Below are 22,197 nucleotides of genomic sequence, written 5' to 3' on the forward strand. Positions count from 1 at the left end.
GACACGAAAACACAATACGAAATCAATACTAATCCAATTAGGTTAGCAAAATTATGATAAGAAAGTTTTAGGTTGAGTTAGAGTTGACTCATTCTAACACTAATATGAAATTGAGACACAAACTCAATAATTGTCACCTTTAGTGTTACTATATTGACACATTAACCGTCAAACCAATCTTTTCAAATTTTCGACATAATTGATATTTAGAAAGTTCGGTGTAATAGTTAAATAACAATCGAACCTATCTTTCCAAATTTTTGACAACATGAGACTAAAATTGATCTTGCTTAGAAACAGTAAAATTAAATTTAAACTATTTCATACCTTAAAATCATATCTACACTTAACACAGGCCTCTTAAAAAATAACAGAAGACCAACGCAGCAAGATTAGTAAAGGCTGCAATCACACCGTCAGACACTTTTAATGTTTTAGCAAACATACCAAAACGATGGTGTGTTCGCTAAAACATTAAAAGTGTCCAACATGAAAAGAGTAAATATATTTAATTTTCTATTAGTTCAATGTTAGTTTCTAAAAAAAGTATAATAACATTTTTACCATTTTTTTTTTAAATTTTTTAAATTTTTTATAATGGGTTTATTTTCGTGTGTTGTATTATGTATCTTTTAAGTTAATGAAATGAGATATGGTATTTTTATAAAAAAAAAAAATTAGTAAAGGCAATGAAATGAGTAAACTAGAGCAAAAGCTTCGAGGATGCTGAATAAACATATACACCAGATTTTAATACCATAACCAGTTTGATCTTTTATTTTTAGGGGGCGTTTGGTTCACAAGGAGTAAGGGAAAATGAATCAAGAAAGAGAAACTAAAGAAAAGGAAAGGAATAACCATTAATTCCTCTATGTGTTTGGATATGTTTAGAAAAGGGAATGAGGTAAAGGGAATCCAATTCCCTAGAAGGCATGGGGTAATGGCTTAACCTAAAGTGGGGTAATGGCTTAATCTAAAGTGGGTAAAGAGAATGAGTTTTTTTTTTTTGTAAACAAACAAGAACAAAGGGAATGAAACCCTACCCCAAACCAAACGCCCCCTTATTTTTATCACATCAAATCTTTATGTTGACAAATTAGTTAAATATAAACATAAAATTCAATTAACAAAACATCATTCATTTCACCATTCAAAATAAGATTATTACAATTTTTCTTTAACTACGTAACAATTTTTCTATAACTACATAACAATTTTTCCATAACGCACATGTATAAAAAAATTCTTTCCGAATGTTTAAAAAACAAATTCTAAAATATGTTAAAAGTTGACTTTTTTGAGTTATAAAAAGCTTAATATGCTCTAAAATAAAAGATCACCGACCTAATATACTGAAATAAAAGATCAGAAGCCCAGTGATCAGGAGCTTCAGGATGCTTTTTGCCATTAATAAGATTTGAAATGCATAGCATTTTCAACTGGTAAGGCATTTTTATGGTATCACAATAACAGAAGGTTAAATAAATCCAAATGCCAAAGTAATTATGCAAGACCAAAAATATCAAGAAACTGTTGTCTGTTACTACAAACAGCTATAACAAAATATATATATATCATTCAAATATTATACAGCTTATATAACTCACCAAAGCTCTAAAGTATATATATAAAACAAAAAGCCTTGGGATATTCCACTCATTTGCCACAGTTGAAACCTTTGCAAACTGAGAGGACTATAATCAGGATCAGGGCAATCAGTATTCCCAAAACAATCAGCTTCATCTTCATATTCTGCAGCCACATTTTCCGCCGGATCTTCGTCCCTGAGCTTCGAAAATCCTGTGCCTGTAAGTACAAATTTTCTGAAATTTTAAACACAACTCCCTCTATAGATTACATAGACAGAAAGATAGATGAATTGGGAGGAAAGCATTACTGACCTGGTTATGCAGGTTCTCCGTCTTATCGACCAGAAGTTCAATTTTTTCCCCTCTATCTAACACCTATATATATATATATGTAAATAAAATGAACATCTGTTAGGTTTATCCGCCAAGAATGTCCTGGAAATCAATCTGTTAGGTTTCTCAATATTAATAACACAACAAGGTATATGATATCATCAATGCGAACATCCTATGTGATAGAAAGCCCTAATACATACATAGCCCTTCCAAATTGGCCTTAAAAGCCGATTGCCCTCCCGCCAAACTTTGAAAACAACTGATTAGCTTCTGAACATGCTTAGATTGACTGTTGGCCCCTGAATTTGCTTAAAATGACGCGCGCTTCAACTTGTCCAAATCTCCACTTGCTCTGCCACATAAGGCGCATGTCACTTTAAAATACATCAAGGGGATGATTGATCGTTTTCAAAGTTGGAGGGCTCATTTGACTTTTCTAGACAAGTTTGAGGTTTAGGATGGATGTACTAAGGCCTAATACCAACGATAAAGTCAATAAAACTTGATCATGAGGGATGTTTTTGTATTTTCAGCTCTACATGAACAATAGTATAGACTTATTAATGAGTCTTCATCTTAGGTCTTATTTCAATCCTTACTATAGAAATACAAATGAGGATCAGATAATCCAATGCCGTCATTGAACTTTATTTTCTTTCTATAAACACAGAAGTTCACATTTGATTTTAATAAAACCATTTTGGCTTAACCGAAATGTTGACTTGGCATAGAAGACAGTTGACTATATCCCAACTAAGGCCCCGTTTGATAACAATAAAAATCACTTAAATTAAGCACTTATTTAATTTAAGTGTGTTTGATAATGGCTTTTTATTAACCACTTAAATTATTCAATTAAGCTACATATCACTTATTTTGATAAGTCAAAATATTTAACTTAAAATTTTAAGTTAAACATTATCAACTAATATTTTAATGTTCGGCACTTATTTTTAATATTTATCAAACACTTATATCATTTAATAATTTCAGCACTTATAATATTTAACACTTAAAATTCAGTACTTATTTTTTCAATACTTAATTTTCAGTTTTATCAAAAGACACCCAAGTGTCACATCGGACAACAATGTGATAAAAAAAAAGGGCGGCCCGGTCGCACTACGCGTCCCCGCTGAGCGAGGGTCCGGGGAGGGGTCCCACCACAAGGGTGTACTGGGGGCAAAGCCTTCCCCTGCCAATTTATTTGGCAAGAGGCCGCTCCTAAGACTCGAACCCGTGACCTCTTGGTCACACGACAATACGCCAAGGCTCGCCCTCTCGGACAACAATGTGATATTAAAAAAAAATTGTGACTTAGTATGTGTCACATGGCAGAAGTGTGTCAAACGTGGCTGTCATATTTCTGCTACATCAGCCATGAAAGTTAAGACATATTCAGTATCGTGCTTAGTTAACATATAGTTAATTCTCTTCTATACCACATCAATATTTCAGTGAGTTTTTGTACACAAATTGGCCAGAATGTCTTTATTGAAATCAAACGTACAATTCACTGACTTTACAGAAAGAAAACAAAGTTGATAGACATTTCTGAAACAGACCTTAAAATTTTCAGTGACTATCGCCCGTGTTTCCCATAAACACCTTATGTAACTCTTAGGGAGTTGTAGGTTCATTTTATCTTTTAAAACCCTAAACCACCTCTTCTTTCTAGTTTCTAGCATAAACAAGGGCTTGTCACTTCTTCTTGAGTGTTTACCTAATTGTCCATCCATTTTAACCTAAACATAAGCCTAAAAAATCAAATCTCAATGTCCTAGGAGATTAGTCAAAGTGGAGGATTCTTCTAAACAAATTTCAACTATTGAAACTGAAATCAATGCTCTAGATTCATGCACAACAGAATTGAATTGTCTAAAAGGCATGCAAGGAGGTTCTCAATACTGTCCCTCTTGGTTGAAGAAATTATGAGATTATGAGAAAAATATGTTGCAAGAGATCAAGACTGAAGTCTTGAAAAAGAACAACATAGGTTAGATAAAATTCAAAAGCAGGTAGGACGATCAAATATCAGAACTGCCAACAAAATGGGTCATGCAACAGGTAGTTCAAGAAGATTCAGCTAAGAAAGCAAAGTTAGCATAAACAAGAATAGAAGTTACTAAAATGTTAAAAGATAAGTTTTTAGCAATTTAAATCTACAACTTAGCAAGTTTATGACAAAACTAATACTCCAAAATCTTTCTTCGATTGCAGGTTAAGCATAAAAACAATCAACACCATGTAAATTAGACGTGTTCAGTTTTATTTGGTTCCATTTAGAGGATAACATCTAAACCGAACTGAGCTTGACAATTCAAGAAAAACGTATACCCCATCAAACCACCTAACTTTAATCAAATCCTGAATAGTAGAACGGTTTCAGCTTAGCTGGCATTTTAAAATGATTTGTTACAATTTTTATTTGAGCCTAAAGCTTGAATACATTTTAGCTTTTGTACTACCATATAACAATAGTATCAAGTCTACATTCCAAGTCAATTACCAGTAGTTCAACATTAATCTAATAATGAAACATAAATTCTGATTGATATAAAAAAAGTTCTCCGATATTTTGCCACACTTTTTGCTAAAGAAAAAAAGTCCAAAGAACAACTTAAACAATTATGAGATTATATAACAATAATCACAATAATAATATTTATTATTTAGTTTGATTAGACAGTTTTACAGTTGTCATGGAACCAATTGAACTAAAAGTTTAAGCTAATAGTTAAGGTCCAATTCATATTAATATTTGACACACCCTCGCACGCAAATGCCCACTGGGCTTGACGCGTGTACAATATAGGCACATCTTACCATGTGTTGGAATTAAATCAACAAATGGGTTTCCCAGGAAAAGAAACCCTTGATCATTTCGTCTAAGAGGCTCTGATACCCATGGCATAGAACCACTTGAACTAAAAGGTTAAGCTAATAGTTAAGCCCCAATTCATATAAATATCCAACACACGCCCACAAGTGAATGTCAACTGGGCTTGAAGCGTGAACAACACAGGCCCATCTTACCATGTGAAATTAAATCAATAAATGGGATTGCCAGGAATCGAACACTTAATCACGTGGTCAAAGATGTTTTGATACCATGTCATGGAACCAATTGAACTACAAGCTTAAGCGGGTAGTTAAGGCCCAATTTATAATAATATCTGACAACAGTAAAACTGCATGCCATACTGATACTTTTTATTTTCATTTTCAATCAAACCACGCGGTCAAAATTATGGAACTGCAATTTTCAAAACAGTTTGGTTTGGTCTGGGCTCTTTGAACACCCTACGTAACTACTTCTAATGAAATGTTATGGATCTTAACAATACTGCTAAAACACTTGATTTACCTACAGATGCCGTAGTTGTGATTCAAAAGTACACAGAGGACCAAGTTTTGAATGCATGAACTTTAGGAAAGTAAGCAAAATCAAAATAACTTTGTCAGCAATAATTAAGAGTGGATCATCAAATGCAGCAACATGAGGGGACTTGCAAAAAGGACAGCTTGAAAGGAAGGGGAGAAAAAGAAGAAGAAAGAAATTAACATTTAAAATTCCTAAGCAACACACACTGTTCCAGATTTAAATCAATCCCCTCAAAGCTGAAGACCCAGCAGAACCTATTATGCGTGATAGGAATTCAATAAACAAAGGTGATTTTGCAAAAGAAACATAAGCATTACTTGAGAATTATTGAAGGAATGCAGCTCATTATTTACCCTCATTGACTTTATACTTGAATACAAATTAAACAGTTCAATTCAAAGGATTATGACTTCATTGTAATTTCTTAATCTGGGTACAATTAGTAACGTGTCGATTTAATTTCCACAAGACGGAAGAAGCATATGAACAAAGTTTTACTATTTAGGCAGTTCAAAACTCAACAAACATAGGAGAATAATGCAATTAACAATGAAGCCGAGAAAGTTAATCATGTTTACTTTAATCAATTAGCTACTGAAGGGTATTTGTGATTTCCAGTTCTTTTGGCACCTCAATTTAGGTGTTACTTATGGCTCTATTTTTCTGTTAAGGTCTACCTCTGATTCATATTAGGAAAAATGATCTCTTTTAGCTTTCTATAGGAATCCAAATCTTTAGTATTTCGATTTAACTTCATCATAGTTTTTTAAAGGCTCAAGACTAGATTAGGTTGGGAAATACCCATGCTTAATATTTTTTCTTTTAATTCACTTTTTCAATCAATTATAAAAAAAATTAATAATTGATTCTCTGAGTCAGGTGATCCCTTATTCTAATAGTTAGAACCTTTATCTTGTTATCATTTCAAGAGTAAACTAGCCCCATCACTTCATTTTCCAGGTTTTACATAATTTTCCATTCATCCTAGCCTATACAATATATATAAACCTAAAGGTACAATCTGTACAAGCAGGACTACGTCATTAAGTCAAAGTATCAAAGAAAAGAAAAATAATGAACTAATAATAAAAGTACCGATGATTTCTATACACTAATTTACACAATCAACAACAGTAAGACGGGGGTAAGAGATTGAAACATCTCCTAGGTGATGATATAGCTAGAGCAACGCATTCATTTCACAAATTATTAACCATGGCCACTTCTTTCACATTAAGTAATTGGCATAATTGAGCACTGATCTGTGGAGGTGTAAATTAAATTTCCAAGCATTTGTAGCAATTAGCATAAATATGAATAACCTATAAATCACAGTTTTAAGGAGAAAGAGACATCGTGCACACGAAAGCAGTAGCTACATACAGAACGTTCACTCCATAACCTCAGGCATTTAAACTTCAGAAGAACTTGATAGAAACAAAGGACACAGTGATGCATATAGGATAAAGCTTCTGTATATAAGTTGTTGAGAATCGTGCTTAAGCTAACCACAAGCAAGATATTTATATACAATAAACACTAAACTAAGAAGTCTAATGGATTAAAACATAAGTATGCAACTAGGCATGTATACCAGTAAGACAAGAATTTAAACAGTTATTAAGGCTAACTATTATCCAAGTCCAGTGCAAAGAAGAAAACACCAAATTATCAAACACTATGGAAAGATTGCACCATAGAAAGATTTTACAAAAAGGATATAAACTAGTATTTGAGGAACCAGATGAATTAATCATCGTAGTACCATGTCATTCTGGAAATGTGTCCTGCGCTCTCAATAGGAGGTAGTAAAGATTGAATGTAACTTCTTTTTCTAAATTCCTTAGCCTTTCTATATGTTTCTTCTTTCCCGAACATATATGTCAGATTTACAATTCCAGGATGTAAAACAACATGAACAAATACTTGAACACATTAAACAGTCACTAGAATTTGATGCCATAGAGTTACTGATTTTGTGCAATACATGATTACAGATTCCAAATAAATTTTACCTTGGTTTCTTTTATCCAATTTTATTTGTAGTCTAATGCTAGGTTAAAGTTGGATGGTGAACATGGAGTTATCCAATGTTATCATGGCTATGGTTGTGAAGGTTTTTTTTCTGTTCATTTTGGTAGTTCCTATTTATATTTACAGTCATACACGACAGATGAGCTCAAATGGCCTATATTAGCAATTAATTATAGGTATGTATTGAACAACCGTTCAAGTAGTAGCCATTATATATATATGTGTGTGTGTGTAATATTATGATTGCATAGTTGCCATCTAATTTGCTTATTGAGACCAGCTTTTAAACAAAAGAAATCCAAGAAAAAAAAAAGTCAAATAATTAAGTTTCCTACCTTTTCAATGTTTTCCATCATGACCCCTTTAACTTCTGACACCTGAGCTTTCACCTTTGCAAGCTTGCTTACCTCTTCAGGATGATCAACACAATATTGCATATGTTCCTTCAGTTTTGGTCTGCAAAAGAATAAATAGTTAGCTAAATGTAATAGAGAAATTGTTTGTGCTCAATGATTTTGCAAGAGTACAATACCCAAACTCTTTGTCAAGGCTGTTAGCAGGAGCAGCGGCAGCTTTTCCACTCCCATATTTTGTCACAAAATCTTGCTTGACACGTTCCAGAAAAGCCATAGGTATTTGTCTTCCTGCTGTTTCATCTGCAACTACACAGTATGCTGCAGAACATAGCATAGTTAATTTAACTAAAGAGAATAAAATAATTTGCATACCATGATGAAGAAGGATTCCACAGTATATACTAGAAAGACTGAATTTAATCAACAACTAACTCAGATTTTACAAGAAAAATCACTAAAAGGCCTGTCTTGTCACCACTATATCTACAACCAAATATAAGCATAAGCATCTCTTCTAATAATCAAGAGTTCAGCAGCAATGTTTTAAGTATACTTTTATACAAATCATCAAGTTATAATTTTACATGAAATAACAACCATTAATTCAGTATTTCCAATATTCCATTACAATGTTCCCTACATATTATTCAATGTTTCAATCTAAATATTGTCACGTACAAAAGCCTTATTCACACTCCATAATATCACAGAATTAGCTTTTTTCCATCAATTCGTTAGCGTTAAATCATAATCTATTCATGTTTTCATTGCCTAATGTATATAACTGCATTTACAGGGCAAGCCGGAAAACAAGCAGAACCCCAACTGACCATCCAACTGTAGCAATAACTTTTCAATCTTTTGCGTGCAGAACATAAAAGCGAAGGAAGGCATCAGGATCCTATCCATTCCTAAAAATAGCATGCCCATTGACAATGCACCAAAGTAAAATATAGAATAATAACAAAAAGCTAGCATCAAAGACTAGTACTGCATTCACTTATGATGAATTCACACTGTTCTTCAGGGAAAACATCAAACTGGAAGACTCTTAGGTCTTTTTAAATCGTGCAGCGCAGTGCAGTGCAGTTCATCCAACCATCTAACATCCCCAATGTTTCAACAACTAATGCATAAATCGAGCACACAGATACACTTTCTCTTTTTAACAATAAATCCATGGAGTCCAGAAACAAAATGATCATATCCTTACAAACCATATGCTTCCCATTTCACAAAGAAAAGAAAATTTTAAGTGAAAAACACTAAAAAATAGGTCAACCTTGTTTTCCGTCTGATTTTTAGGGGGGGATAAAAAAAAATTCAAATAAACCCATCTCCGAACAATCTAAACAATCTTCCAAGACAATAAACCAACCTGACCCTAATTCCGGCAACTATACAATACCGCACAGAACATCAAATTATTCATTCATTTCAAAAACTCACTGTATTTCAAGTTCCAACACTCAATTTAACGGAAACTATAAGAAAACAGAAAAAGAAAGAGAAAGGGGGGAAAGAAGCTCACTGAAGCCATTATCGACGAGGTAATTGAAGGTGTGAGCATCGCAGTTGTAAGTGAACTTATTATTAGTAGAAGGAAGTTTCTGAAGGCACTGAAATGCAATCGAGTTGAAATTGCCACTAAATTCAGTGTACTCGGCAAGAACCACAGTTCCACGAGAAACGAAGGCGTAGATCAAGGATTTCTGACTCATTTTCGAAGTAATAAAAAAGCAATTGAAGTTTGGAGGCAGAGATCTGAGATATGAATATAGAGCGTCTCTCTTCCTCCTCGCCTTTTTGCTTTTTCCAGACAGACAGAGAGAGAGAGATGAGGTTTTACTGTAGAAGGAGAAGAGAAAGAAAGAGCATTGAACAAGAAAAGTGCGTTTCAATATTTTCAAAGATATTATTATATATACCGTAAATGAGCCTCTGGCTGTCCGCTTTTATTCTACTCTATCATCTTCTTACATGTATAGATATATTCCGGTCTTTAATGAAAAACCAAATTTTAAAAGAAATTAATAAATAAATAATCTATTTAATTTAAAAATTAATTTTTAATCAGAATAAAAAATTAACTTCTTTAAATATATATTCGTATTGAGTTTTAAAGTTAATAGGTTTAAATTTATTTGTTTCAATTTTTTATTTTAATTGAATGTAAATTTTAATATTTTTTTTTGGTAAGAATGGAAGGCTTACAAGCCCGGACAAGCAAACAGAAAACAAAAGCGAAAACAAGAAAGCGATGAGAGAAAACTGAGCTAGATAATTATACGTTTTAAGATCAAAAAAATAATTATACGTTAGTTGTAAAATGAATAATTATATATTTAAAAATTTATTAAAAAGGTACCTTAACATTGATAATTATGAGCAATTTTATCTTTAACGTCTAAAATAATATAAATTTACTCTTAACTTTAGTAAGAAATAATTCATCAAATTGTCTTTCCAATCATGAATCGTGTTATCTACCAATAATATATAACCATATAAATATATGTGAAAAAATTTAATAAAAAATTATAATATATTTTGTACAACTTATATAAAAAAATATGTGAAATCATTTTTTAGAACCAATTGATAGAAAACATATGCAGAATAAGCAATAAAATAAAATATCCGTATTTTATAAAGATGTCTCAAATTGATCCAACTTGTCAACATTAGAAATAAATTTATTTTTGACTACTAACATTAATAAAATTATACACGTTTGATAACCCGCGAAGCCCAAAACGGGTTATATTCATTTCGCAAGCCCAGCCTATATTAAAACCCCATGGGCTAAGATTGGACGGGATCCGAATGAAGGAAGCGGGCGCAGCGAGTAAACCGCCCCGAATTCCTAAACGGAGCGTCAAGACTCCCACTCAGAACCACGTTCGTTGCCATGAAAGCCACGAAAGGGACATGACCTAAAAAGGGGTAACCGCCCTCAGAACGTGGCCCACTAAGGAGTAACCGCCCTCGGCGGTTACCCAAAAGACACCTATAAAAGGCCTTAAGAATAAGGGGGGAGGTACGTTCACATTTTTTCCCACAAAGCTATTGCTAAATTATAGACTCATTTTTACAAAAACTGACTTGATCGTCGGAGAGTTTTCCCGGAGATCCTGTCTCCGGTTTTGTTTTGCAGGTAACTCCGGCAAAGAATATCAAAGCGGATCCAGCAAGTTATCATTGGTGTGGTGAACGTGGACCTTTTTTACCAACATTTGGTTAAAGGTACGCGAAGAACATGTTAGAACCATCACGAACGACCAGCGTTACCACTAGATCAACCAGTATGAACTCCAGACGGATTGCGAATTCGCAACCTGCAAGTACACAGCCTGTGGTGCCTAGCTCATCGGGTCCTTCGGGACAATTGAGTCCCTTATTGGAAGTCCAAGTGCAAACTGAGATGGAAATGTCCAATAGTGATTTCGTGCAGATGGCAGGACAAGTCTTGGCTTCGAACATGAGCCAGGCGGCTGGAGATCGAATGATTAATTTACTAACTGCCCTCGCCGAACACAATACCGTCGTGGCGGCTGCGCCTCAAGAACCTGTGGTTATCTCAACACAATCACCGACTATCCCTGTCATATCGGCCCTCCCGCAGCAATCTCAGGCGCCAAATCAAGTGGGCCAGAGTAGTCGCACAAACCCACACAGCCACCCGAGCAACTACTCGCACCCAGATCTCATTACGACGATACATCCGACCTAGCAGCCATCCCAACCGTTGCCAGGAGTGCAAGGCACTCTTCCGCTACAGCAAGTGGAACCTTTTCCTCACAGACATTCGGAGTTGATGACTCCTGGGCGAGAGCACACATGGAACTTTGATCCTATAACGGGACAGCGGTTAGTCCCCCAACAGGCACACGTCTCAACACCGATGGGCGGGTGGATGCCACCCAGAATTCACCAGCAGCGGATGGAAGAAGTCCGGCGAATACCCGATATTGACTTAGAAGATCAATTACGAAGCATGATGGAGCGAATGGGGTACTCGCCTAGGCCGAGAGCAGAGGTCCAGAGCGATTCACCTTTTGCCCCTTCGTTGCGGGAATTCATTCCAGATCACAGAATCAAAGCGCCCGCGATACCTAAATACTATGGGGATCCAAATTCTGATCCTGAGGCTCATGTCAGGAACTACAGAGAACTAATGGATGTTGCAGGAGCGAGTGAAAGCATCATTTGCAGGTTATTCTCGACAACTTTGGGCGGAGCCGCATCTGATTGGTTTCGATCTTTACCCGCATAATCTATTCACAATTGGCATCAATATAGTCGGGATTTATGTGCGAAATTTGTGGGCTGTAAAGCAGCGGATGTGACGGATAGGCAGCTGAAGGAGATCAAACAGAGGAACTATAATTCCCTAAGGGAATTTGTTGTCGCATTCAATGATATTCTGGTGCGATTGCAAAACCCGGATATCGTGAGCATCCGCAACATCATGGCAGATGGAACCACAGATTGGAGTATGCGGGAGGAAATCATCCGCAACAAGCCGCGCACAGTGGCCGAACTCATGAAAATAGCAAAGGAATTCATGGAAGTGGATGATGTCAACAGGGAACATAGGGCTCAAACCCGGCGAGAAAGAGATGCCGCTAGATCCACTTCGGACAATCGGCGCCAGACCCAGTCCAAAAGTAATTTTGTTCGAAGAGGCGATCGCCCCTTTCAAAGTGGCGGATATCAGACACCATTAAACACGACTCGCCAGGAGGTGTTACTTTGGATCGAAAAGAGCCCCCTGAAGAAGGATGTGCGGTTCCCCGAGGTAAAAGGTCGAACCAGTTTGGGGCGACATCCTAACAAATATTGCAGGTTCCACAGATTGAATGGCCACGACACGAACGATTGCTATGAATTGAAGAAGGAGATTGAAAGGCTGATCGAAAGGGGCAAGCTGAATCAATTTGTACGAAAGGAGACTAGTAACGAGAAAGCAATGTTACCACATGAAGAAGAGGCAAGGCCCGAAAAGAAGCAGAAAAAAGGAGTGATAAACGTGATAGCCGGCGGGATCTATGAGCCTCCAACAAAAAGAGCTCGCCGTGAACAGCGAAAAAGCAACACTCATAGGGGGGATGCCCTCAATTACTCATTCGCGCGAATCATGGAGCCGCATGCGGATGCTTTGGTGATCATGATGGCCGTTGAAGGATGGGACGTCAAGCGGGTCCTTATCGACACAGGCAGTTCTTGCAACGTCATTACCCGGACAGCATTCAACAAGTTGGGAATCAACGACGAGCGGGTGGAACACACCTTCATGGATGTAACTGGTTTTGGGGGTCAATCCTCCCAAACAAGTGGGCAGGTGGTGTTGGAGGCAGAAATGGGCGATAAGAATCTAAAATGGCGAGGTGATTTAGAATTCGCAATTGTTGATCTCCCACTGGCCTACAACATAATTCTGGGACGGCCATTCCTGTCGGAGACGGAGTCGCTCATCTCAATGAAGCATTTAACGTTACATTTGCCAACACACCAAGGGCGAGTCATAGTTGAAGGTGATCAACTTGTATCTCAACAGGCCTATACATTATCACTTGAACCAAAACCGGAAGAGGAGGATAAAGTCGAAGAGAAGCTGCCGGCGGAAGCATTGGGAGAAACGGAACTATTCGCCATCTCGAATGACAAGAACGTGCGAATAGCGGCTGGACTCTCAGAAGAAACAAAGAAAGCCATTACCGAGGTATTGATCCAATGTGAGTCGGCATTTGCCGCCCCAAATGAAGTGCTAAAAGGAATAAGCCCAGACGTAGCAACCCATCGGTTGAATGTAGACAAAGGGGCAACCCCAGTGCGGTAAAAGAAGAGGGGACATGCTCCTGAGCGGCAAAAGGCGATTGAAAAAGCAGTGGCGGACTTGCTAAGATCGGATGCGATTCGAGAAGTCACCTATCCGGAATGGCTAGCCAATATGGTGCTAGTCAAAAAGCCGAATGGAACGTACAGAATGTGCGTCGACTTCAAAGACTTGAACAAGGCATGTCCGAAAGATATGTATCCACTTCCTAACATTGATATATTGGTAGATGGAACTGCAGGATATGAAGCTTTATCATTCACCGACGTGAAATCCAGTTACCATCAGATACCCATGGAGAAGGCGGATTAAATCAAAACATCATTCATAACTCACCAGGCGACTTATTGCTTCAAGGTGATGCCCTTTGGATTGAAAAATGCGGGAGCAACATACCAGAGGATGATGAACAAGATATTTTCAGACAAATCCGGTGAGAACTTTTCGATCTATGTTGATGACATGATCATCAAAAGCAAGAAAATGCAAGACCATCCGCGGGATATCAAAGAAATCCTAGAAGTGTTGATCAAATATGGCCTCAAATTGAACCCAGAGAAATGCACATTCGGAGCAAGAGCGGGAAAGTTCCTGGGTTTCATTGTTAGCGGCAAAGGGGTTGAGGCGAATCCTGAGAAGGTTAAAGCAGTAATGGAGATGAAGACGCCAAGGAACATAAGGGATGTACAGAGACTGAACGGGCGGTTGGTGGCATTAGGGCGATTCATATCATGCTCAGCTAGGCGATGTCTACCTTTCTACAATGCCATCAAAAAATCCAAGTCCTTTGAATGGACGCCGGATTGTCAAGAAGCATTTGAGGGGATAAAGCGATTACTATGTTATCCGCCCTTAATGAGCAGGCCGAAAGACGGAGAAGATTTGTTTCTTTATGTATCCGTCACTAGCATGGCGATATGCACTGTGATGGTGCGAGAAGAAGAAGGGCAACAATATCCAGTATACTACGTGAGCAAAGTCTTGAAGGACGCAGAACTCCGGTATTCGAAGTTGGACAAAATGGCCCTTGCGGTGATAACCACGGCGACTAGATTAAAACCATATTTTCAGGCGCATACTGTCATTGTGAGAACTGGCATCCCAATGCGAAAGGTACTGCAGAAACCTGACGCATCCGGCCGGTTGATGGAATGGTCAATTCGCCTGGGCGAATTCGATATCCGCTATGAAGGAAGACCAGCGCTAAAGAGCCAAGTGCTCGCCGACTTCGTGAACGAATTCACCTGGGATGATGATGAATGTCCAAAGGCACAAAAAGAAGAGTGGAGCATGTACACAGATGGGGCCTTATCTGCAGACGGAGCTGGGCTAGGAATCGTCATCAAAGGTCCGGAGGTTATCCGCCTGTACTATGCAGCAAAATTAACTTTCAAAACTACCAATAATGCCGCAGAATACGAGGCTATGATATGTGGATTGAGGTTGCTCAATGAACTCACCCCAGAAAGAGTGGTAATCTACAGCGATTCCAAACTCATGATAAACCAGATCACAAAAAATTATCTAGTGAAACAGGAGGAGCTAGTAAAATACCATCAGGTGGTCAGCCGATTGACATAAGAGTTAACGCACAAGGGAGTCGTTTGGGAGATGGTGCATGTTCCACGAGGCCAAAATGCAAAAGCTGACGAATTGGCAAAAGCAGCGGCAAGTAGAGAACCATGGAGTCAAAAAGCATGCAGCTTGGAAATAAAATCGGCACCAGCATTCGAGGTTGATCAGATTATGATCATCGAGGAACTGGAAGACGATGAAGATTGGCGGATGCCAATCCGTCAATATCTGGAGCAGGGAGATTTACCGGTTGATAAGAGCTTAGCCAGAAAAATAATTGGGCAGTCGGCACGATACTCAATGCGGGATGGAACTTTGTATCGGAAATCGTACACATGTCCATGGTTGAAATGCGTTAGTCGCAATGAAGGAGACTATGTGCTGCGAGAACTACACGAAGGAATTTGTGGCGCGCACGAAGCTTCGGCGGCATTGGCAAGAAAGGTCAAACTGATGGGATACTACTGGCCCAAGGTGGTGGAAGATTCCCAGAAGATGGTTGCGGAATGTCACAACTGTCAAATCCATGCGAATGAAAAGCATGTTCCCGGAGCTGAACAAATCACTATAATGACGGCGTGGCCATTCGCAACATGGGGAATTGATATAGTGGGTCCATTCCCAGAAACAACAAAGAAAAGGAAGTATTTGATAGTCGCAGTGGACCACTTCAGCAAATGGGTAGAAGCGGAGGCAGTAACCGCACAAACACCTGAGCGAATGATCGAGTTCTTACGAGAGAACATTATCATGCGATTTGGGATCCCGCAGAAGCTTATAACCGACAATGGCACCCAGTTCAACTGTGCCAAGTTCAAAGCATACTGCGAAAGCATGGGAATCAAGAATCATTTTTCTTCTGTAAACCATCCTCAATCAAATGGTATGACGGAGGTTACCAACAGGGCCATGGTTCAAGGCATCAAGAAGCGGCTGGGTGACAAAAAAACAGGTTGGGCGGATGAGATACCCCATATGTTGTGGGCATACAGAACCTCTGTAAAAGCAGCAACAGGCGAAACACCTTTCTCGCTAGTTTATGGAGCCGAAGCAGTCCTACCTGTTGAAATCAAGTCGCCCACAGATCGGACAATTTATTATTGCGACACACAAAATCCTATCAACATCAAAGATGCTTTGGATTCTGTGGAGGAACAAAGAGAAAAAGCTTACATGCGAATGGCAATGTACAGCAATAGAATCAAGAAATACCATGACAGAAGAGTGCGAAAAGTAATGATCAACGAAAACGACTTGGTCTTGAAAAAAGCAGATAAAATACAGTCTAGAGATGGCAAAGGCAAGCTAGGCGTCAACTGGATCGGGCCATACAAAGTATCCAAGAAAATGGGACCGACCACTTTCGAAATAGAAGAAATGAGTGGAAAGAAGCTCCCGCGCACCTGGAATCTAGAGAATCTACGCCTATATAGAAAGGCCGAGTAGTTCGAGGAAATGACGAGTACTCTTTTTCCTTTTATGAGTTTTTCCCACTGGGTTTTCTGATAAAAGGTTTTAATGAGGCTTCGATCCCGCACATATGTAATAAACTTTTTCTCGTCATCAATAAAAGTTATTACATTCACTTAGTATGTTACAACAAAATGCGGATTCTTTACAAAAACACATAAATGTGTTGCCTCTTAAAGAAAGGCGGATGCATGATTACGCATCACTCGCAAAAAACCTTAGGGTTAAACTCAAAAAACACATAAATGTGTTGCCTATTAAAGAAAGGCGGATGCATGGTTACGCATCACTCGCAAAACCCTTAGGGTTAAACTCAAAAAACACATAAATGTGTTGCCTATTAAAGAAAGGCGGATGCATGGTTACGCATCACTCGCAAAACCCTTAGGGTTAAACTCAAAAAACACATAAATGTGTTGCCTATTAAAAAAAGGCGGATGCATGATTACGCATCACTCGCAAAACCTTATGATCAAAACTTATGATTATTTTCGAAAGAAGAATTATAAGTTAAGGCATAAAATTAAGCGAATAAACGAGTACTCAAAATTGCAAAAAGGGTCTGGCCACCCTAGCTATGAAGAAACACAAATATGGAGTCGGCAAAAGGACAAAGGGCACATATAAAGGGCAAAAAAGTGACAATCACACACATATGAAAAGCAACAACCGAAAGAAAATATATATATCAGAGCGGTTTGTTACATGGTTTTTACATACAAAAGTCCAAATATAAGTTAAGCTATGCTACAGCTTCCTCTCCTTCGCCCCTAATGCCCTCCTGGACTGCGGCGACTCCCTCATCTCCTCCGGTAGGAGGATCTACTTCAAGCGAATCCTCAACCCTTGAATCGGTAACCGCTTCAGTAACCTCTTCGGTGAGAGGTACCTCTTGCACAGGTTGAGAAACGGCTTGGGGTGCCTCTCCTTCCGCGGGCTGAATAGGGGTCTCGCAGCTAATCGGAGGATCCTGAAGACTCTTCCAATCTAAGAAGAGTACCTCATCCATATCAGCATCCTCGGCTTCCAGCTTATCCCACTCCCCAGTTAAATCCTTTTCAGGGATGGGAACTTTGGGGCAGTTAAGTACTAGACCCTGATGCCCGTGCTCATAAGCCGCATGAATCCGCTCCCCATACCAGTAGATGCGGGCGCCATCTTCAGCCAAAATCTCCTCAACCCTCTTCTTTTGGGCCTCCTTGAAAGCAGCTAGGTCGTCGAGGGCTTTTTGCAGTTCATCGGACTTGGCCTGAAGGGATTTAAGGGCCTCCTCCTTCTCGCCCACGGCCTTCTGACAGGTGCCCTCTAGGACCTTCACCTTCCCTTGGACATCATCATAAAGCGACTTCTGAGTCGCCAATTCCGTACCAAGACTTTCCAACTCCTTGGCTCGCTTTGCATCCCTTCGGAGAATGCCCTCAGCGAAATTGATAATCTGCATATAACACGTCTCACAAATAAAAATGGGCGAATAGAAATATGCGGTTACAATGAACACAAGATATTTGAAAGCGAAGGACAAAGCAATAATATACCTCTACATAACGCTTCTCGATCCCTTCCACAGCAGTAGGGAGCGGTACTTGCTCACGCACACGGGAGGCAGAGGGAAGTCGCCCGAGGACATTGCATATGGAAGATACAATATCCTTGCAAGAGAAGTTCACGGCCAGGCCGAAAGTCCTAGTCCACCATCCGCTAATATCGGGGATTGGCTGCAAAAGCATAAAGAAAAATATCAAGAGAACGGCAGATAGCTCATGAGGAAAAAGTAGCAATACGAGAGGGAGCAGATCAAGATACCTCATGAATGGGGGTACTGCTCTTTCCTTTAGACGAGGCGGATACAGGTGCGCCGCCAACAGTAAGGGACACAGAAGTGTTCTTCTTTTTAGAACGAGAAGACTCTGTATCCGCACTTATCTTCCGCTTCCTGGTTAAAGGAAGATCCTCGGAGGCAGAAGCGGGACCTTGTGAAGCGGAAGCCCTAACCGGGGAAGCCGCCCCAATAGAAGGAATCGTCCCTCCAGAAGGATCCGCCCCTACAACAGAAGCGGTTTCCATCATCCGCTTCTTTCTTCTCGCCAGGGCTTTAGCCTCCCGATCTGCAGCGATTTGAGATAAAGGATCACCCCTGCAAAGGGTTAAAAGAAACCATCAACTTGGAAATAAAAAGTACCTTGCACAAAAACGCGATAAGGAATATAGACAACGCGATCCCCCTCGCGGTACGCAATCGCTACTCGGCTCCTTAGCATATGAAAGGCCTGATCGTATGTCCATACAAAAGGAGGAGTGCTCTTCAGGAACTTGATAACGGCGGATTCTTCCTTGCTGGGATACCCGAAGTTCAAACTCTTTGCGTTGGGTCGGCTCCAGCAACGAAGGAAGTTCAGGTTTTCCTCATTAAACTTGATAAAAAAGTAAGATCGATCCCACTCGCGGATCTTGTTCAGCTTCTCGTCAAAACAATAGTATCCGCTCTGGCGGATGAAAGTGAAATACCCCGCCGAGCTTTTGAATTGGTGGAGCTTGGAGAAGATTTTGGGCGAAAAGGGAACCTCCAAACAATCCGCCAAGAATTTGTCCAGAGTCAAATCGGCCCAGCCGTTAGGATGCAATTGCCCGGGCGCGATTCCGTAACCGCCTAGGACGGAAGCAATCTCATCCGCCAGCGGATAAGTGAAGCCGCAGATAATCTGGGCCACGAAAATAGTGAAGTACCCCTTTGGGTAATCGCCCGGTCCCCTATCCTCCCCAGGAATGATAGTCTCGAGACCTCGGAGCCAGGGATAATGCTCCCGCAAATCATCGATTGTCTCTTGACAAACCAGACTTCCCGACCTGTCCTTCTTTGGTAACAAACGAGGGGTTGGGACAGGTGGCGGAATCAACTTTTTGGGATCAAAACCTAAACCCTCATCGGTTGTATTCGCCAGATGAAGGAAGTCGGCGGGATGAGAATTACACCCAGGAGAGCTGGTTGAAGCTTCCTCAACCATCTCTTCGACCTCGTTAGAGACCTCGCGGACATAATCGTCGTCAAACGGCGCGAAGTCGAGGTTTGACATGATCGATAAAAGGAAAACAGAAGCAAAAAGCCGAACAAGGAACAAATGTGAAAAGAAAAACTTACATGAAAAAGACAACACAGTGAAGTGACGGGATTAAGAGGTCAACGCCGGAAAAGAAGTAACGGAACTAAAAGGTCGACGTCGGAGAAAACGAAAGAGGGGAAATGCACAAATTCAAAACTTTGAAATAATCGGACAAAGACGAAGCGTCCCCTGTAAAAAGACCCTAAAAGGGCTCTTGCTAGACCAAGGGGGAGGCATGTGATAACCCGCGAAGCCCAAAACGGGTTATATTCATTTCGCAAGCCCAGCCCATATTAAAACCCCATGGGCTAAGATTGGACGGGACCCGAATGAAGGAAGCGGGCGCAGCGAGTAAACCGCCCCGAATTCCTAAACGGAGCGTCAAGACTCTCACTCAGAACCACGTTCGTTGCCATGAAAGCCACGAAAGGGACATGGCCTAAAAAGGGGTAACCGCCCTCAGAACGTGGTCCACTAAGGAGTAACCGCCCTCGGCGGTTACCCAAAAGACACTTATAAAAGGCCTTAAGAATAAGGGGGGAGGTACGTTCACATTTTTTCCCACAAAGCTATTGCTAAATTATAGACTCATTTTTACAAAAACTGACTTAATCGTCGGAGAGTTTTCCCGGAGATCCTGTCTCCGGTTTTGTTTTGCAGGTAACTCCGGCAAAGAATATCAAAGCGGATCCAGCAAGTTATCAACGTTAAAAAATAAAATTACCTCAACGGTCAATATTTAGAGTTATTTTTACACCGTATGATACAGATCAATAGTCAATGAGAATTTTAATCTTAAATCACACAGATACTTTTCTCAAGCCTAACTTGAATGCAAGAGGATTTGCGAAGGACTGAAAGAATAAAAGTGGCTTCGCTTTCTTCTGTTTATGGGTTTCTTTTAGTATTATGAGTTGGATGCTTTAACCATTCAGCCAGTTCCCTTTCTAGACAAAAAAAACTCTAAAAAAAGTTAAATACTCAGTTGCTAATACTGCATGAGCGTTTCTTCCGCATACAAAAAAAAAATAGTAAAATAAAAAATAAAGTCTAAGATCGCCAAATATTCGGGAGTTCCTCTACGAAAAGATAATATTTCATGTTCTATTTCACTCCCGATAGGGATTCTTTTCACCCTTTCATGTGGCAGCTTCAAATAAATCATATATTAACTCTCTCTCTCTCTCTCTAAATATATAGAATACAAGAAAATTATTTGACATCTTAGAAGGTATTCCTATCAATAATTATCTAGCGGGAGTTTTGTTGATTTTAAAATATTCTTAGCATGTTATTTATTTTTCTCGAGGGATAAGTAATTCAACTCATTCATATACAGATCATGAATGTTTGGAATCCATATTTATGCAAGGCATGATTAGACAACTTACGTATCATACATGCCAACCAGAAAGCCGTATGCTTCGGAAGAAGCTTGTGCACTTGTTACACAACAACTCCTTAGAAGAAGGGGCAAGCGTTTTTTTTTTTAATCTCTTTTGCATGATTGAGAAATAGTAAGATCGGTCTAATAACGTATACAATACTTAAATTCTCGATGTAGATGCTACATAGTTGGTTCTCATCATTCAGAGACAAGTAAATCACAAGTGTGAAAAACAAGCCCACGACAATACAGAGTTAATTCATAAAAATTATGTTTCTTGCTATATATATATATATATATATATATATATATATATATATATACACCTCAAATAAGTCCCCACTGGGGTACATCATGAAACCATAGGGGTAATAAAGAGACAAACGGGATAAATGACATTTGAGAGATTAAACTCAAATTGCAAAACAGTAAAATTCAAGGTGGCAAAACAGTGAAATCAGATTTGGTGTAGAAAATGGCAGCGTGGACAAAGCTGATCGGAATGCAGCTCCAGGCAAGCCACACGGTGTGTGGCCTCCTTTACACGGGCATGTGGCCGAAAGACTCTCCTCCACACGTCCGTGTAGGGGCATGAGCTGTCTTAAGGTCCCACATGGCATGGATTGAAATTTCAGCAGCTCCTTTCCTTGTCGTGGGACGTGTCGCCGGTATCAGAATTTGCTCCTTCCTCCGGGTCCATGTGGAAAATGTCCCCACACCTTATCAAATTTTTTTTTTTTTTTGCCAATTGTTAACTAATGAATCTAATGTACATACATCTTTCCAAAAAAAATCTAATGGACTGATAAATACTTACTTCAAAATGTATTTTCTTCTAAGTTAGAAGGGTTTTTTTACGAGAGAAGGGGAAAAAAGGGCAATTCTTACATATATTTGACAAAATTTTCCAATTTATTCATTTTGATTCTACTCTACATTTAATCGATGTATTTTCAACTGTAATAAAAAAAAAAGATATTTTTATAGAACTTTTTTTGTAAATTAATTCTCTCATTATTTATGAATAATAATTATAATATTTTATCAAAAATAAATTCAAAAGTTAAAAACATTAGGTTATCATCAATGAGAAAATTAGAAAATGACCTTATGCCGTTCCAAAAAACA

The 22,197-nt window shown here is 39.0% G+C and overlaps 1 protein-coding gene across 1 annotated transcript; it reads right to left on the reverse strand.

Annotated features, from left to right (window-relative positions):
• Positions 1 to 1,482: 1,482 nt before the first annotated feature.
• Positions 1,483 to 9,617, reverse strand: LOC136205625 (vesicle-associated membrane protein 722-like). The gene is made up of 5 exons (XM_065996304.1): positions 9,232 to 9,617; positions 7,877 to 8,018; positions 7,680 to 7,800; positions 1,902 to 1,964; positions 1,483 to 1,806 (listed from the first exon to the last, which is right to left on the reverse strand). Exons 1-5 carry the CDS (start codon positions 9,419 to 9,421, stop codon positions 1,657 to 1,659), a joined length of 666 nt encoding a protein of 221 aa, XP_065852376.1. The 5' UTR covers positions 9,422 to 9,617; the 3' UTR covers positions 1,483 to 1,656.
• Positions 9,618 to 22,197: the final 12,580 nt, after the last annotated feature.

This window comes from Euphorbia lathyris, chromosome 9 (assembly GCF_963576675.1).
Source record: "Euphorbia lathyris chromosome 9, ddEupLath1.1, whole genome shotgun sequence".
Classification (NCBI taxonomy): domain Eukaryota; kingdom Viridiplantae; phylum Streptophyta; class Magnoliopsida; order Malpighiales; family Euphorbiaceae; genus Euphorbia; species Euphorbia lathyris.

What these genes read in the sequence shown, in the direction of transcription:
- LOC136205625 (XM_065996304.1), bottom strand. Translation starts at nt 9,421, where the DNA reads ATGAGTCAGAAATCCTTGATCTACGCCTTCGTTTCTCGTGGAACTGTG. An exon ending in CCTCGTCGATAATGGCTTCA is followed by an intron (nt 8,019 to 9,231) that starts GTGAGCTTCTTT and finishes TATGTTCTGCAG; the next exon opens with CATACTGTGTAGTTGCAGAT. An exon ending in CGGAGAACCTGCATAACCAG is followed by an intron (nt 1,807 to 1,901) that starts GTCAGTAATGCT and finishes TTGTACTTACAG; the next exon opens with GCACAGGATTTTCGAAGCTC.